The sequence below is a fragment of the Manacus candei genome, unplaced genomic scaffold, assembly GCF_025592945.1.
Source record: "Manacus candei isolate 608988 ecotype Guabito, Panama unplaced genomic scaffold, ASM2559294v1 h1tg000008l, whole genome shotgun sequence".
Taxonomy (NCBI): Eukaryota; Metazoa; Chordata; class Aves; order Passeriformes; family Pipridae; genus Manacus; species Manacus candei.
In genome coordinates this window covers 3,255,709-3,274,267 of record NW_026138056.1, presented here as the reverse complement: position 1 = coordinate 3,274,267, position 18,559 = coordinate 3,255,709, and the positions used below count along the sequence as shown (strand labels likewise).

Genomic DNA, 18,559 nt, shown 5'->3' with positions numbered 1-18,559 from the left:
CCATAAGGGAGGGTACATTCATACATTGTCTAGTCCTAAGCAAATGAAAAAATAAATAAATGAATAGTACTGAAATAATAAGTAATTAATAGAAATATGCACAGAAGAGAAAATATATTACTGTAAATATATATAATCATGCATCTATATATGTGTTCTGTTCAAGAAAAATATATGCTTAAGAAACAGTTCTTTACTATATGTGTATCAATATTGAGCAAACAGAGACTGTTTCATGTGTAGTGGGGAAGAAATTTGAGAAAAAGAATGAGTGAAGTTTCTTGGAGGTTCTGTTTCTGCAAGCTGCTACACGTACATAAACTTTTCAAGTCCGTGGACATCTGCTAGCCCAGAGATATTCTTCTATGAAGTATACTGGGGTCTTCAGTATTTATTTGCTGTGCTGTATTCTTTAAGTCTGAACACTTTCATAGAAGCCATACGTGGGGAATGCAGGCAGAAAGCATCCTCACACAGTTCTGTTACACTGCTGAAATAGAGTGTAGTGACTTTAAGAGAATTTTGTCTTACAGCTTCAGTGATTCTTGTCAACAAAATAAATCAAATCACTGGACCAGTAAATACATTGGTTTAGTATATAATGGCAAGTTGCATGGTGAATTATGAATAGATATGGATCATGTGAAAATACTGTTGGTATATATGGAAGGGAACTTAGTCCCTTTCCTAGAGAATAAGTAAGACCCAGAGTAGAACTGGTAAGAATAAACATTCAGGAATTTGTAAATAGAACTTCACTCCAGTGGTGTTTTCACATGATTTAATTGTTTTAGGCACTTGTATAAATGAGGTTTGAGTTATTGGTTTCTTTAATCAAGATTTAAATCTACCAGGTAAAAGCAGAAGCAGTTTTTCTGCTTCTGTAAGTCAGATAGCAAATCCACTACTCTATGGCTTGATTTGTTAGTGATGCAGTTTTGTTACTGAGATACTCAGAATGAGTACTCCAAGGAATAAATACTTATAGACTAAGAATGGTATGGGGAAAAAAAGAAACAAAACAAAACCACACCACCACCACCCCAAAAAAAAAAAAAAAAGGCCTAAAGCTGAATATTGAACAGGTCTATAAGGATCCCAGTGTGCATATTGTTTACAAACACTGTGGTCTGTTTCTCCATTCTAAGAAGTTGATTTCTGAAAAGCTTGAAGCCTGCATGTGAGGGGAAAGTAGGTCTTTTTTTCTCTGGAATGGATGTGTTATGTTGCCTGTAGGCTCTTGGTGGTGCTACAATACAGTATTGTTGTCCCCCCACCCCCAATAAATACTATGCAATTAGTACATGATGATGCACAGTATACAGATGGTTTTTACCTCCCAAAGCTGCCAAACTGTCTTTTTAAGAGTCTGAATGACAAATAGTCATTTTGGAGAGTGACATGTCATGATGATGGCCCATTAAAACTCCTCAAGAATACTCAGCCCTCTACATATGCCCACTCAGCTCCATCTACAGCAGCAGCTGCTTCTGAGTTCCTCCTGTAGCTGCACTAAACTTAATGGGCTGGTTGCACAATTCCCTGTCGCCACAGGGCATTTCATGTTCTTATTAAAACTGGGGAGGGGGGAGAAGGCACAGAATTGTGAGTACAGAATCTGCAGAGATCGGAAAAGAAGAGGACAGGCTAAGGAAGAATATGTGCGTGTGTGTCTTTGCATGCATATGTATGTATACATACATGGACTTAAATGTATACATATATACAGGCACTGTTTATGTACAGAGCTACAGTATATAAGTATGCACAGGGAGAGAGAACACCATAGGCACAATTGAGTGTTATTAAGGGAAAAAAAAACATTAATATGTGACATAGTTGCTCTTATCACATCAAGTTTTCAGTATTTCCTATTAATTATTCAACTCACTAGCCTTTAGATGACAATATCTGTTATTCCTAGAGGAACTTTTGATCTGAACTTTGTCTTTGACTTAAAAGCCTTGAGGACTTACTTAGATACTAACTGAAATGTTATGAAGCGTAAGTTTTAGAATTTTAGTACTTCTGTTTTCAATTTTGTTTGCACAATAACCATCAAGGAAATAAAGAAGTTTCACCGTTCTCTTTACTGTTTAACCCCTTTTTTCGAAAGGTTGGCAAAATTTAATATTCACTTCATGTGGCTGAGGTGATAAGGTTGTAATCCTCCTGGAGCACTGATCCATCAGGGCTGCATAACTAAAATATAAGGTATAAAGTATAAGGGCTTTCACTAAACTCTTCCACCAATACTTCTGAACGTTTTACTGGGGAAACATCATGGAAGAAGGTGAGAAGAGTCAAACTTAACTACTTATTCCAAGTGTGATGATGGGAGAGAATAAGTGTGAGTAAATTAATACAAATTCTTACTATTTCAATTTCTTAGGCACTGAAACATGCATTCTGTAACATAAAAAAAAGTTCAGAAACTACATTAACAGGGGAAATAAGGATTTTTCTCTTTTTTAAAGTAAGATGCCTAGCTTATTCGAAGAAAACTGCCCATCAGTCATGTTTGTTATGTTTGTTCCTCTGGTTCCAGGACTTTAAAATCAATGACAATTTAAATTGTACCTTTCCCTAAACCCCCCCCACCTCCTCCAGAGTAGTCTTTTTTTTGTACACTTGGAATAGTATTACACATCCTCAGTAAAATGATACCTGACTAGATTCAGGTTATCAGCTCTTTTAATTCCTGTTGCACTAAGTGGAGTATGAAAAGAAGATGCTGATAAAGTTATACAGAGTTACTCTCAAATACTGTTCTCTCCTAACACCCATCACTTGCGATCAGCTCCACATAGAACTCAGTATTTTCTTTCATTTCTATTTTTTATTTTTTCCTTGCTGTTTCCTCCCATCTCAACTTGTCAGTCTTCCTTTTCCCTGTCTCCTTTTGTCCTATTTCCATATTAATTAGAGGTTCTTTATTAGTCAGCTTCTCATTCCAGTTCTCTCCTGGTCCTTCAGACTTATCTGTGTTCCCATTCATGTTGATTTTGGTTTGTGGATATTTTTATATTTTGGTTTTTTTTCAACTTGTTTCCCTGATGATCATTATTATTTATTTTATCTCTTATCCTATGCTTTCTTAATCATGCATCTGCATGAATACCTTGATTGTAGATGGAGCTTTATATACTGTTGAATATGAAGGTCTTGGAGGTCAAATTTTACCAAATGTCATATATTTTACCTGCAGGAGGCCTATTGAGGATAAGTTGTGAGATGACACAACTGGTATACTCCCAAAGGGGTATGCCTTGGTTTTACCTTGAATGTGAAATGTGGTCATTTGATAGGTAACTTCTCATTATGCCATTGCATTTTGGGTGATCCTGGGTACATATATATACACACATACATAAATATATATATATATATATATATGGCTTGTGGTCATTCGTAGGGGTTTAATAGTACCTGTAGCAAGACAAAAGATAATTCAGAGACAGTCTGAGTTCAGGCAGCCTATGAGGTCAGTGCTGGATGTGAAGAGATCTCAGGAATGTCTTGGACCTCAGTTTCAGAAGCTCTTAGGCCTTTGGTCATCTCTGAGCACTCCAGATACTATTTTGGATATTTTAAATAAACACAGAAGTCTTGTCTAGGCTGAATTGGTTTTTAGTAAGCCTGTCAGCCACTGCTTGTGTTTGATAAATATAACGTGGTTATACTGTGGTCTACAGCATGAGACCTTGTTATATTCCCACATGACTATCTCTGCACTTGCCTGACAAAGAGAAAGTCTGGAGGCAACAAAACAGTGCATGAAATTGCTAGTACGTCAGCGTGGCAAATTGTGCCACTGTGACACAGATGTCTGTGCTGGTTCCCTACTATACTGACAACACTGCTGAGACAAGGAAACTCTGGCAGCATTATAAGCATATTCCTTCTTTTCAAACTCTAATTAAATATGCTGGGGTTTTGGGTATAACCATTTGTATTGACTGGATCTCTTGTCCTCACTATTATCTGTTATGCTGAAAGCACAGAATGTAGACCAGCATATTTCTTTCTGAGCCTGTACTATAGTTTTACATAAATTAATGAAACGAAAAGCAAACAAACGCCCTCCAGGAGCTCATTTATCACTTTCTCAACATTTCTTGGAAAATAGACTTTTATAAGAAAATCATTACTTACTGAATAATACTTTCATTGGTGCCTGAGTATGAAGACAATTATATGAATCACAAACCTTTACTGACATCAATAAAATGTTGCGAAACCTGTTTCTTTCCCACGTGACTTTTGTACTGAGACTGAAAAAGAAATCTAAAATGAGGTCTTAAGCTGTTGATATTGAAATATGGTTTCAGTTTACGAGAGTGAGAGTTTCATGACTCCCTCTGAAAACAACAATCACATTAATAACTAATGTGTTCGCGAAGCCCTTAGACACTGCTGAAACGTGGTATGTGTGCATACTGGATTTCACTTAAATGTTAACTCCATTGTCTATGCTGAATTTTTAATATTAGTTATTATTTGCATTGAAATTGTTCCAAATCAGCAACATTGAACCCTTACTTATCCTGATGGTTGAGAAACATAATGGTGTATTTTAAACAACCAACCAACCAACCCTGTAAATATCCAGTACTTTATGAGTTATTACAAGTCAAAATACATACTAAGAGTGGTAATCTGAGAGGAAAGGGAATTTCAAAACTTCTTTGTCCAACCACAGTAAATACTGAATCCAAGAACAGAGTAAATGATGAATACAAGAACAGAAATTTTAAGAACCTGGCTGTTTTAATAACAACATTTAATAGAAATGACCAAACTACATTTTTGTTTCAAATCACCAGTTTTCTTTCATCTTCTGGAAATTACATGTTAAATCTCTATACAACCTTCTTAAGTTTTCCCAGAAAGCAGGAAAGGGAGGAGGCGGCATGAATACAAGAGTGTCTTCCTCCCACAATCAATTCTTGGTTGTTTTGTGATAGTAAATTGTGGTTATAAAAGGGACAGGAGTATTGCTCCTGTCTTGGTGTTCTTTTTGGTGGTTTTTTGGCTTCCTAGTGAGAAGGCAGGAATAAAGCTGCATATCACCAATAACTATGGGTGCCTGCACAGGCATGAGGATGCATTTTTCATTCCTCTCCTCCCTTTCTAGTTACTTTCATAGCGAGAAAGGAAGAGGTGCATGCAAGGTAACTCCTCCTTGAGAAAACTCTTCAGTTCTGCAAAGGAGTGCACATTTCCTATGATCTCGGGGAACTATGAAGCTAGGTTTTATTGAAGCATCTAATGTTTGCCCTGTCCATCTCTTTCTCTCCATTACCTTTGTGATCCTGCTGGTGTCAAAAAACCATCCGCTCCTCATGTTTTCAATTTCATTTTCTTCTTCACCAAGAATCTGTAAACTTTGCAATTAACCACGCTGACAGGGGGAGGAACAACTAAAAAGATAGATCTTTGGGAAAGGAAAAGCAGAGAAGAGAGGCATATGAACACTGCACCTGCTTTAAAGAAGCCTGAACTGAAAATCTGAAAAACAGCAAACCTTTCATTCAGACATAAAAAAGATCAATTGTAGCCAGATAAACTGCTTTTAATACTTTAAATGCTTTTAATAATGCAGTGCAGTATCTCTGCTTACTGATAAAAATTAATGTCCTTTATTGGAAATACTGCATTAGCATACTTTATTGGCAAGTGACACAAAATGATGTCGTCTTTGGTTCTACAGATTTTAACATACAAATGAACAATATCCACAAACTATTGAGTATTTGCAATTTTGAAGGAAATGTTTTATTTAGGTTTCCCTAGAATAATCCTCACCCTAAAGGTCAACATATACATAAATGCATTAGGGTAGACCCTATACTAAGCTATATTACTGCAGTGCCAAAAAAATGTGATAACAAAATTGGGTTTATTAAAAGAGTTAGGATAATAATGTCTTTGCTGTTGAGTGAAGCTGACTACTTCCTTCTCTCACACATATCCAAACAAGCACTTCTGAAAACTGAGAGGAGTTTTAGGAGTTGGGCCTAAGATTGAGTGCCCTCTTTTTTCGGTTGAGTTCAGAGACAATATAGGGCATTCAATAAATTATCTTCTAAAAAACAACAAAAAAAGATGCACTTCTTATACTCACTGTCCCTCTCTGCCTCCACAAGGTTTCTTGTTAAAACTGTTCCCTCTCTGCTCTTTCCCAGCACATCAAAAGTTATCATCTTGTTAAAAGATACATCATCTTTTTGTAGAAAATTGCTGTTTCCTTTTCCTGTTCTCATGTACTCCTTCTTGTACATGGTGTAATGCTGGGAACACCCAACCCCAGAACTTGTAAAATCTTTGTGTAAAATGTATGTGGAATATAACAAAGAAGCAACAGGATCAGTGTATAATAATTGGATCATGAATCTTATACTGTAAATAAGGTTACTTGATAGTCAAAGTAAACTGGAGTGTTACAATCATGGATATTGTGTGGAGGTGGCAATGGATGAAATTAATTGGAAACATGCAACTGTCTCTTATCATTCCTCTTTCTGAAAAAAAGGGAGTTTTATTTACAGTATCTATTGCAAACTGACTCTGAAAGAAAATTTGTCTGGAAGGATTCAGAATGGGATCAGATGAGATTTACCCAGTGAATTCTTTGTTTCTTGAAATAAGAATTTGAAACTGCTTTTGTCTTGATCCTCTCTACTTCAAAAGTCATAGTCCCCGCGTGCAGCTACAGACTGAACTGCAGGTCTGTCTCCTGCATGAATGTCGCTGTAGAAAGTGGGAGGAGTGATAGACAAGGTAGCAGATGGCACCATCATAGATGCTTTCTGGAATCTTCCTGTCAAGTACAACTGTCCTGGGGACTATCATCATTCCATATAATTGTCATCAAATCAATAACAAGAACAAATAAAAACCCCACGTCTTATTCTTTAACGTATTTCTTCTATTAAAAAAGGGGCACAACCACCCCCACCACCCCAAGTAACAACAACAGAATGAAACAAGAATATCCAACAATAACAGAAATGTACAAAGTGTTTTCTAAAGCCAACCTTATAAGGAAAATAGCACTTCTCACTTCCTAGGATGTTAATTTCAATAGCTGGAACCACAGGTAATTTGAAATCACATTTGACAGTAGCAGAGCTGTAAATATGGTACAGTGCATTCAGAAATTTTTTTCATAGTTGCAAATCATTGGTACCTCTACAGTAGTGATTTTGAAGATCACTGGAAGAATTATATGATGTGAAACTGGAATATAGGTTATCTGAAAACTGCACCAAACTTCACAATTTTTTCGGCTAGTATTTTTTTGCATTGTTCTATTGTATTGTTCTTTTAAATTATATCAGATTTGCTTAAAGTACATACAAAAATGTTGAAAAAAACTCTTCAGAGTGCTTTACACTGAATTGACAGTACTATAGTGCCAAAGATAAACTAAATCTCAAGATATATCACCTTCCTGGGGTTAAGTAGGTAGAGAATGGTACATTACTAATTTGAGCGTGGGCCAGCAGAGTTTTTAAAAGTTTAGTCGAACAAAGTTTTAATAAAAGATTCAAAGAAGTTTTGCATTTCCAGAGCCTTAACCTTGGAATAACAAAGATCCTCGCTAATCACTTTACTAATCCATGCAGTAGCAGTTTTCTTACCAAGGCATCATTCAAAAAAAAATTGTTCTCTGTTCAGCATTTCACTCCAGGTCACCAGCCACTGTAGTGTAATCCATGAGGAGATTTATGGACCTCGGAGTGGGACTCCTTAAAGAACAATGTGATGTTAATCAACAAGCCACTAAGGGAGCAAATGGGAAATGCTGAAGCTACAGATTTAATTTTTTTTTCCCTGGGATTTGAAAGCCTTACTCAGTGAATCTTCAAGGATTTACACTTCTGGCCTCTCACTTGAAGGTCTCTTTTCTTTCCAAACACTGCTAGTTAGTTATTCAGGATAGAGGTGGACCTAAATACTAGGTGAAAGGTAAGCTGTGCAACTCTGCAGCATGAGACTACTGTAGTGTGCTCAGCTTCATCCCCATGAGGCAGTGCTATGTTAATCTCAGGAAGTTGAGACATGGAAGCGTTTCTTTCTCTGCCTAAAGAGATCTACTTGTACTTCTCTAACCTTCAGAAAACTGCTCTGCCTGATAAAGTGCTGGGTGTGCTTGTGTCATCTGCTTTTCTCTCATCCAGCATATCTTCAAGTATGCCACAAAAGGTAGAATAACTTTTACGGGGAGAATGTGAGAGTCTCAGCCAGCACAGAAAGACCAGTGCCCTGCCAGTATGTGGGATATGGAGAAAATTGAATCACTTAAGGCAATCACAAAGGCAGTGAATCTTTGTATCCTGTAGCTTCAGTTCTTGAGTAATGTGATGCTCAGCATTTCAGTCTAGACTGTAGGATTATGGCTATGTAGGGAAATCCACACAGTACCTCTGTAGCACATTGGAGACTTATGCACCCTGAAGTATGTCTCAGAGAAAATCAAACACAAGCCAGACAGATTCTTAACTTACACAAGCCACTGCTTCTCTGTAGGGAAGATGGATACTTCCTCCAGTCAAGTTTGAAAAAGCACTGAGGGCCCTAGTGGCCAGATTTGTCACATGAACAGAGGTATGGTTTGTTCAATAACCCCCCAACCATTAGGGCTGAGGAATATGTAGTGCTGTGGAAATTGAAAGAGCCTGAATGTGAGATATATTTTACCGTGACCTGCTCACAGTGTCAGCATTGACTGTTCCTGAGTGTGCAGAGAAATAGGGTTTTAAATGCTTGGGGAGCTCTACTAAAGAAATCTCAGGCTTGTTTAGGTATCTCTGGAGTTAGGTAGTAGGAGTATGAAGATAAGCCGTATTTTTAAATAATGTAGCTAATCTTAGACACCCTAGTTCTTTTTTTCCGATCCAGTCCAAAGCTCCAGATTCCATTTCTGTCTTAAAAGAGAGAGGGAGAGTACTGTAATTGCATATAATATGAGATACCCAAACAGCGTAAGTGAAATAATGTGTAAGAAATAAGCAGCTTTTTATCCAACTGAAAAATTCAAAACTAATCACAAATACTTCCCTGTTGAAATAGGAAAAGGTTTTGCAGCTGTGCTAAGGTATGCCTGAGATAGCAATTTTCTGCATGCATTCTGGAAGTGATTACTATCTTGGTGATACTCCAACTGAGAGAAAAAAAATGTTAGTGGGAGAAATTGTGACGATTATTACAGTGGAGTTCAACACTGACATGGAGTTAGGACAGGTACAAAGTAGATACGAGATACAAAGAATCCAAACATTTTTAATATTGTCTTCAGCTATGTGTAGGTATTAATCTACTTTTAACAAGCAAGAAGGTACTTCAAATTTTACTGATGTTCTTTTCACTTGTATCAAATATATCATATGTGTGTGCTACTTTAACGTGGTGTCCAGATGAATTACATTGCTGATACAAGTTTGAGAAGTATGTAAGAAGTGTTTGAGTCTGTGTTGTGTAAAAGGAAGGTGAAACTCAGTGGATATAAAAGAGCTGGAAAACCTATGGAATATTGCTCTGTAAGTTAAAATAGCTTGAGTGATGAGGAAAAAATTTTCTTTCTGTAAATCGGTCTTGCCATTCTAATGGAAGATATGTTTTGACCTACTGAGGTATATTTGTTATGTGCCTGCTATAAGTAGTCCCAGGGAAACTATACCTAGCTTTCAATGCTGGTGTAGTTTGGACAGCTTGGTCTTTCTCAGACTCTGCATTCTCAGATAGTGAAAAGCAAGATATGGAAGTGAAGAAGTGAAGTTACCGGCCCATCAGATAGCAGTGAGCAATTTATCAACCAATGCATTTAATTTCATTTTGTAGATTCATAGAATATGCTGAGTTGGAAGGAACCCATCAGGACTATCCTGGTCCTGCGCAGGACCATCCCCAAGAGTCACACCATGTGCCTGAGAGCATTGTTCAAATGCTTCTTGATCTCAGACTGGCTTGATGCTGTGATCACTTCCCTGGGGAGTCTGTTCCTGCGCTCAACCACCCTCTGGGTGAAAAGTGTTTTCCTGATATCCAACCTAAACATCGTCCAACTCCACTTCATGCCATTTCCTTGAGTCCTGTCACTGGTCACAAGAGCAAAAAGAAGAGTACTTGCCCCTCTGCTTCCCTTATGAGGAACATTTGATATGTTTTACTGCTCAACACAGTAAACACTGAGAAAACTGTAAACACACAGCAGCAAACACACACTGACATTAGGTTTATAGTGACATTTGTTTGAAGTCTCACCCTTCAGTAAGATAATAAGCTGAAACAAACAACATAGTTAAATTCAGGGAGGAATAAAGTCCCGGTTATGATCATATCTGTGCATGCATGTGGCTATGTAATACTCTGGCATGAGAAGGTTTGCAGGAAAGAGTAAAATTTTCTTGCTTAAAAGATCAAATTGGCAGGTTCTAATGGTCCCTCACAGACTGTGCATGATAAACATTCAGCTTATCTTTCCAAGAACAAGGAAATTTCATGTACTACTGCTCAACATAAGAATTATTTTTACATATCTCCATGCCACTGAACCTCTTGTAAGTTAATCTCATCTCTCATCAATTTTTCACCAGCTTCACTCTGATGTTGATAAAGGAGATGGTTCCATCAAATACATCTTGTCAGGCGAAGGGGCAAGTTCCATTTTCATTATTGATGAGAACACGGGGGATATTCATGCTACAAAGAGGCTGGATCGAGAAGAGCAGGCCTACTATACGCTCCGAGCACAAGCACTAGATAGGCTGACTAATAAACCTGTGGAACCAGAGTCTGAGTTCGTCATTAAGATTCAGGACATCAATGACAATGAACCAAAATTTCTGGATGGTCCCTACACTGCTGGAGTTCCTGAGATGTCTCCTGTGGGTAAGTGCAAAATACACTGTTGGTGTTGTGGGAAATTTGTTCCTATTGCCTTTTTAAAAGTTTCATTATTTTTTACTGTATCACACTCAGCTACTTAATTATCTATGAGGCACCTGCAACAGTTAGATATTTCAAGACTTAACTGGAAATAACATGCTAGATTAAGTATTTAGCCTTTCAAAAATATTGTGAAACTCAAATTGCTATGTAAGGATTCAGATAACCGTTTTATGGTGTCTTTCCCATTCCAGTGCCCAGAGGCTTTGTTTTATAATTCCCATTAACAGTAATAAGTTTCACACCTATGTTATGGTACTCAGAGGTGATAATATATAATTTTGTTCAGATAAGGTCTGTTCATAACAAACTATTCAAATTCCTGCTAGTGCTTAGCATTATTTTTTTGGAAAGTGTTGCATGTATCAGTAGTAGCTTACTGAATATTTTTTTTCTAATGCTGAAATCCCATTTTCTGGGAAATACATGCAAGCAGCAGGTATTGGGGTACAACTTGAGATAGTTTCAAAGTTCCAATGGAGTGAGAGAAGAATGGGTTTTAGAGACTTCAGACCCTCTGTTGGAAAATGAGAAATACTGATTTTTCCTGAGTTTGAATTAGGGAAGAATTCCAGCGTCAAATCCACTTTAAAGAGACCCAATGCTCATTGGTTGTCAGGTGCCACTGTTCCTTTGAAAGCTGACTCTTTCAAACCAGATTAAGGTTTGACCTAGAGATATTTTGGTAAATTTTATCTTAACATGAAATTATAAATACAAGAATGAAGAAAAAAAAAAAAAGCAGAACTTAAAAAATTCAGTGGAAATATGTACATGTGAAGGCTCACTTTAGCTTAAGAGAGTCATATGGTGATTGAAATAAAGATTTTCTTTGCTTGACTGATTTTAAACCATATTAAAATTTGATACTCTTACAGTAAGTCTGCACATATAAATTTTTCTGTAGTTTCCTCAATATGATCTCCTGTGTTTTTGAACGTTAAACAATGCATCTAAATTGGATCTAGAGAGAGAAAAAGAATATTCCCTACCTTAGTGCCCTGCAGCAATTAGTAGTCAACATTGTTTTTGTATTCGAAACTCAGCTTAGGAGTCAATGGGAGATAAGTAAAATATTGCTTATAAGTTTCCTGTACATTTATTCTACTAAGCAGTGAACTTTGACACTGTTTCTCACTGATGCTTGGTATTCATTGTCACTCAAACGCTATGTGGATGGCTGAAGAGGCAATAGCAGCCTTGAAAGAAAGATAGACATAGACACCACAGCTTCTGTGGAGTAACAGGAAGTACCTGAAGTCGTCATACTTTGCTGAGAACTTTTTATTTCTGAACTTTGAAAAAACAGAGATAATCTAAGACTGTAAAACCTAAATAGTCAGCACTTCAAAAATATGTTGTGTTAGGATATATCTTTGTTTTTTTAAATGAAGTTGCTGTTTTATTTTAGAATTAGATTATTTAAGATGTAGCATGCAGCAGTTGTTAGATTATTTTTCATTTTTGTCTTATGCCCTGAAAAGCAATTATCTCCATATTTCTCTTTTGCATGAGTTACTTCTGTCCTTTCTTACACTGGCATACTGATGTATGGACAACTCGTACAGATATATGAGATTTACCTACACATACAAATCCATGCCTCTGTCCCTACCCGTGCTCCATTTGTTCCAAAAATATATTGGAAATATATCTGTGAGGAGTGCACTGTGTGCAGAGGAAAACATAAGGACTGTTGTTCAAAATGAGCTACTTTTGCATATTTTGTTGAATCTTTGCCTTATAAATGAGTAAAAAGAATTATCTCCCATATGGACCATACAACACCAAATATATTTCCAAATTAGGTGAAATGTTGTGCAAAATTATGAACTCAGATTGTGCACTCTGTGAGATTTGTGTCAGCTAAGAGCAGTTTCTTGTTCATGTTCATGACCTTCCTGAAACTGCAGATTTTAAACATCTTCATGGTTAGTATCACACAACTACTGAATATTGCATTGTTACAGAATTAAGGATTACCATGAAATACCTTTGTCGCACTTGTCTTACATAGTTATAGCAATTCATAGTTTATTCATATAACATAATTTTTAATTAATCACCTAGAGCATTCATTAAATATTAAGGAGATACAAAGTATCTCTCTCCTATTTTGCTTAAAATTATATCCATGACAAGGATTTTTAATTGGATATTAAAGGAAATGAAAGAGATCACAGGATTATAAACCCAAATTAACTATAAAGCTATGAAAACTATAACCTTTAACCTACAGGCTGGTTATGCAAGTATAATGATTCTGTATTTTACTTGACAAATATTTTAGGACATTATCTAAGGCTAATTGAAGTCAATCTTTTCTGTTATTTGAAATGACTTTGGGTTGGGTTCAAATTATATTTGGATCAGGCTCAATTATATTGAATATTCTGGGTAGGGTAAATATCTTGATGGCTTGTAAATCTGTTCATAGCAAAAACCCTAAAGATATGGCTTATCTGAAAATCATAAAACCTTTTTTTTTTTTTAACTGCACCTCTTACTTAAATCCAGCAATATTATATTTTAAACAAAAAGATTGCAAATTATAGTTCAAAGTATGTTTCTGTGATGTTCACCAGAAAAATAGCTGATGTGAGATACTGGTCTGTTTGACTTACAGCCAAGAGAAGTGGGGATGAAAATTCTAATACCCAACATAGTTTTACTTGTTTAATATTTTCTACTCTCCAACCATATCAGCAGCTTTGCTTGTTACCCAGCACAACATGCCACGTTTATTATCCCTGATTGAGATGGATAGAAACATTTGAATTTTATAACAAAGAAAAGGAAAAGAAAGCAAAAACATTGTGTCATGCTTAAATTTTTGATACAAGTATGTAGTGCATTTGGAGACCTTGCTGCTTGTCTGAGACCCGACTTGATCCTTGTCCCAGAGTGAAGGCTCTGGGAGGGAAAAGAGGAGGTGAAGAGGATTCTGTCTGTCCCCCTTCACACTCCTGGAGGGGAAAGGCCGTGGAGGTGTTGCTGCATCAGCGGTGGGTTAGGGCCAGTGGCAGAAGCACAGAAATACCAGATGGTATTGTGTAGAACCAGGCTAGATTGTTGTATGTAAGGATTAAGCAGGAATTATGGATAACGTTATAGTAAAGGTGTTTAGTGTTCCTGGTAGCAGCTGATACCATGTAGAAGTGTGATGCCTTTGGTTTGTGTTATATGTATTACACATCATTAATTGATATCAGTTATTATCTTTAATAACTGACTTCCTTTAAAGGTCTATTTTTTATTTGTTAATATGGCTAAAATTCAATTGATAAGGGTTTAGGCTGTTTCAGAATTATGCATCTGTTAATATGCATCTAGTTTTAGGAACCATTTTTCCCATAAATGTTCTCACCAATGTTAAAACAGAAGTCATACAAGCATTTCTTATAAAAAATCTTTTTAAAGATTGATAAAATACACACAAGGTGCTAGCAAGCTTTTTGAAAAACTCTGCAGAGGTTTCTAAAACAATACATTCAGAGATTCAGAAATCCCTTTGAAGGATCGCCAACTCAAAATGAACTTCAACAACTAGCTTTATCTGATACTGTCCCTGGAAAGGTTGGTCTCTGCACCAGGTCAGGAACATTTGTTAGTCTTGACCTCGGTAAATTAAACTACAGATAACATTCTAAATTCAAGGTCCTCTCTGCAAATGTCTTCCCTTCCTTTTGCCCTAATATCAGAATAAATAAGTCACATTCTGAGATTACTGTGATTTTGTAATATCTACCAATATATATTAAAGTGTAGGTAAAAAATTGTCTTAAACATTCTGGAAAATAAAATCAGAACTCTGTACCACCCACATGGAATTCAGTGTGTTACTAGCTAGTATCAAAAGAAGAAGTACAGGAAACACTTTTAAGCAGCACAGATTTTTCCTCAGTATTTGCTACAATTGCTGAAAAATTTTTGAAGTTGCTACATGTAGAATTCTTTTTAATGAACTTTTATTCAAGCTTCATTAGAAACATACTTGTAGAGAAAAATATTTGTAGAGGAATCCACATCTAAGAGGAAAAGACAGTTTTTAAATAAATAACCCCTATTTATCTTTTCAACCCATGTCAGATACACAAATTGTAAGTAATATTTAAAGTTCTAGTTGTGAAGTTGCAATTTATAATAAGTCACTAATGAGTGTGTGGGGTGGCATTAGTGTCCTGTCTACACTTACACTCTAGGGCTCTGAACAATGCTGACATAAATAAGATTTACTGGCACACTAGTTTTGTTAGATGAAGTGGTGTCATTTGTTGACTGCCCATGTTACCTGTGAGTCCTAATCTTGGATGCATAAATGGCAGCTGACTGTGTTAAAAGGTACGGCAAATTTTTCACTAATTGAAGGAAGACAATTTCAGTGCAGGAGCACAAACTCTTCTAAGATGGTGAAGTTGGAACTATGATGCAACTACCCATTTTTCCTCAAACTATAGGTTTAATTACTGTCCATGAGTATCCCTACAGCTTTCTGGGTCATTTTTTTTCAAAGGAAAGTAAGTATTCGAATTTGATATCAATCCACTGCAGAAAGATTAGGACAACTGTGTGTTGCAATGATCATCCTCTGAAGGAATTCCTGTTCTTCAAGAGCAGTCTGCTTCCTCTGGAAAAATCTCTTGAAATCTTCACATACAGATCTTTCTGTGCATTAGGTTTCCTTGGAACTGATTTCCTACACGTAGGACTTTTCACATAGTAAGAATACCTTCTGTTATCTTTCATATTCTTTTCAAAAAATATATTGTGCAGAAATCTTCCTCTCATCATGGGACTCTCAGCCTCTCAGAAGGTCAAATTTTTTTGTGTGCAATTAGTAAAGAAATAATGACAACAACAGTTTTTTTGTTCTTTGGGTTTTTTTAAGATCTTTCACCCATTGAGATTTAAGAGAAGTTGACTAGCATAAAGGGACTAGAAAAATGTCATTGTTTTTTAGTTACTGATTACACTCAAGTGGAATTATAGCAGAAAGACTTGGTGTTAGAATTTCTACCTAAAAACCACCCTTTTCTAAAGGATCCATGTGTTCTAGAAGAGAGACAATTAGATTCAGATAATGGCTTTATTCATCTCATGGAATGTAGAGGGTTTGTTTGCTACATCAATATATTTTTACAGCAAACAAGCACTTCTAAGCTTGCAGCATTTCCAAAATGTCTGTGCTGAGATTGCAGAGCTTGTACTTTCTTTGATCTTGTATTGGTCTGGAGTCCTTGAAAGCAGCAAGAGAAGGGAGCAAAGACGTAACTTGTGTGAGGTTTATAAGCTCTTTTGCCAATATTTGCAGATGTTGTAAGCTTCATTGGCAGGGCTTAGGGTCTGTGTAAATGTGGTAATCCTGGCTTTCACAAAGAACACAGGATGTCAAATAGTCATTATGATACCCTTGTTCTCAAAAGCTGGAGAGACTCTTGCAAGTTTAAAATAGGTCCCTGTATGAAATTACATTATAGAGTAATCTGTAAAATCAGTTTGACATACTGAATCAAAGCTCTTAGTTACTGGTGAACAGAAAATTGATGCATTTTAAGTCCCATAACTGATAAATGACTTGATGGATTAACTACCAATTTTCTTTTTAAACTTTCCATCTACTTAATAGTTGCATGTGAAATTTCAGGTTCAGAATAACCTTTTCCCTGTCCGAAAATATCAGACAGGCCACCAGAGAGAAAAATTGCATTTAAATAGAATTGCAATCATACTACTTTGTCATGGATACTTCAGGAATAGAGATCAGGAATGCAGGTCAGCTAGGCCATAACCTAAGTGAATAAAGTTATTTTATGACTGACCATTTCTAGTCAGAATTCTTTCAAGTAGGTCCCATCCTGTTCCATTTTATGGAGAGCTGCACTTAATCCTCTCTCCAAACCTTCAGCCTAGTCCCAGGATCCGTTTATGATGCTCTACGGAACTGAGAACTGAAAAGCTGAGGTAAATGGATGGGGGATCAGATAGGAAGAATTTCAGACTTTCTCCCACTATTTCCTGAAAAAATCCAAATAAAACTGACCAGAATACAACTTAGGTTAAGTTCACCCTGGACACTTGCTATTGCAGTTTGTTCTTAAAAAGAGATTTCAAGACTTGCTACTCTCATTTTCACATGTCAAAAATGTGTTCTTTCAGAAAATGAACACTGTCTTTAACAAACGCTTCTCTCTAATCTTGTGTCTAAATCCAGTCTGTGAAGCAATCTGATCCTGTCTTGAAGACCTTTACTGAGCATCTGCCAAATTGCTACAATATTAATTTGCAATCTAACCTCCAAATGGGTCCCTGGGCTGTTGAATGGAAGGTCTGAATGTTCCAAACAATCTGTCAGTGAGAAAAAATAATCCTTTCTGGCTATCAAAGGGTGGTGACCATGGCCAAGGCCCTGGCTCCCAGGTGTTGTTTTATTCTGCTCTCAGCATACATCATGGAAGCTGTTGTATAGAACAAAATAAATGGGAACTGATGTGGAGAACATAATGAATAGAAACTGGATGCAGAATGAGGTTTTCACAAAATATACCCTACTTGCTAGCCAGTTAGACATTTTGCTTTCTTATTCCTGTCAACATAGAGACATTTCTTTCTTAAGGAATCTTTATGCACTAGGTTATTACCACAGCTGATACTCAAGTATTTCATATTATTGAAGGAAATTAGTACCTTTTAAAGGACTTTTCACCAGTTTTTCTCTGAGCTGAAACAGAAACTCTTCATCCATCTCTTTATGAAACAGTAAATAATTTTGTAGGCTAACATTAATTTTGTGTACAGTTATCAAAATGTATAAAACATGTATATGTATGTATGTTTGAATTTCTAATGATTCATTACAATTTCAGCATGCAGACTTCTCTTAAAAGGGAAATTATTACTATATTTCATACTCAAACAGATTTCAGGCATCACCATCATTACAGAAATATTGCTCTCATATCCTCCATCAACCAAAGGCAGAGATAGAGAGGGGGAGCTCCTGGGTGAGATTTTTTTTATTATTGTGAGTCAAAGGCTGAGATTATTTGGGAAGATGGAATTCTGTAATAGCTGATAATACTAGTTTGCGAAGAGAACTTTATACACCAAGCTGAGTCAGCGTGGAAATGATGAACAGTTGTGAAAAAGCCACCTCACACTGTTCCAGATATATATTGGAACAGCATATTGAGTAACTGAAGTTCATATTTTTTGATAGTTCATGTATGATGGTCCTTTGAACATTTTACAGGGACCTCTGTGGTTCAAGTGACAGCCACTGATGCGGATGATCCTACTTACGGCAACAGTGCTCGAGTGGTCTACAGTATATTGCAAGGACAACCTTACTTCTCTGTGGAGCCGAAAACAGGTAACTTTCCATAAACTCTTTGCAGAAATGCTTAGAAAAAAGAAAATGTGCATTAAAACTTGCTAGGAACTTACTAATATGACCTCTTGGTTAATTGAATACATTTGGATTTTGTTGATCTTTTAATCTCTTATTCTTTAGAATAGATTATGAAAACCATACATCTGAGCTATGTAATAAACAGACTTTGCTGGAATGGAATTTCTTATCTTGTCAATCTACCAGCTGCCTGGTCTG

The 18,559-nt window shown here is 36.4% G+C and overlaps 1 protein-coding gene across 1 annotated transcript in view; it reads left to right on the top strand.

Moving 5' to 3' along the window:
* The window catches only part of LOC127463661 (cadherin-7), an 86,710-nt gene that overhangs the window by 30,006 nt on the left and 38,145 nt on the right, over positions 1-18,559 (top strand). Inside the window, exons 3-4 of the mRNA XM_051773396.1 lie at positions 10,602-10,896; positions 18,203-18,322. Coding sequence (XP_051629356.1) covers positions 10,602-10,896; positions 18,203-18,322 — 415 coding nt within the window. The remainder of the gene's footprint in view (positions 1-10,601; positions 10,897-18,202; positions 18,323-18,559) is intronic.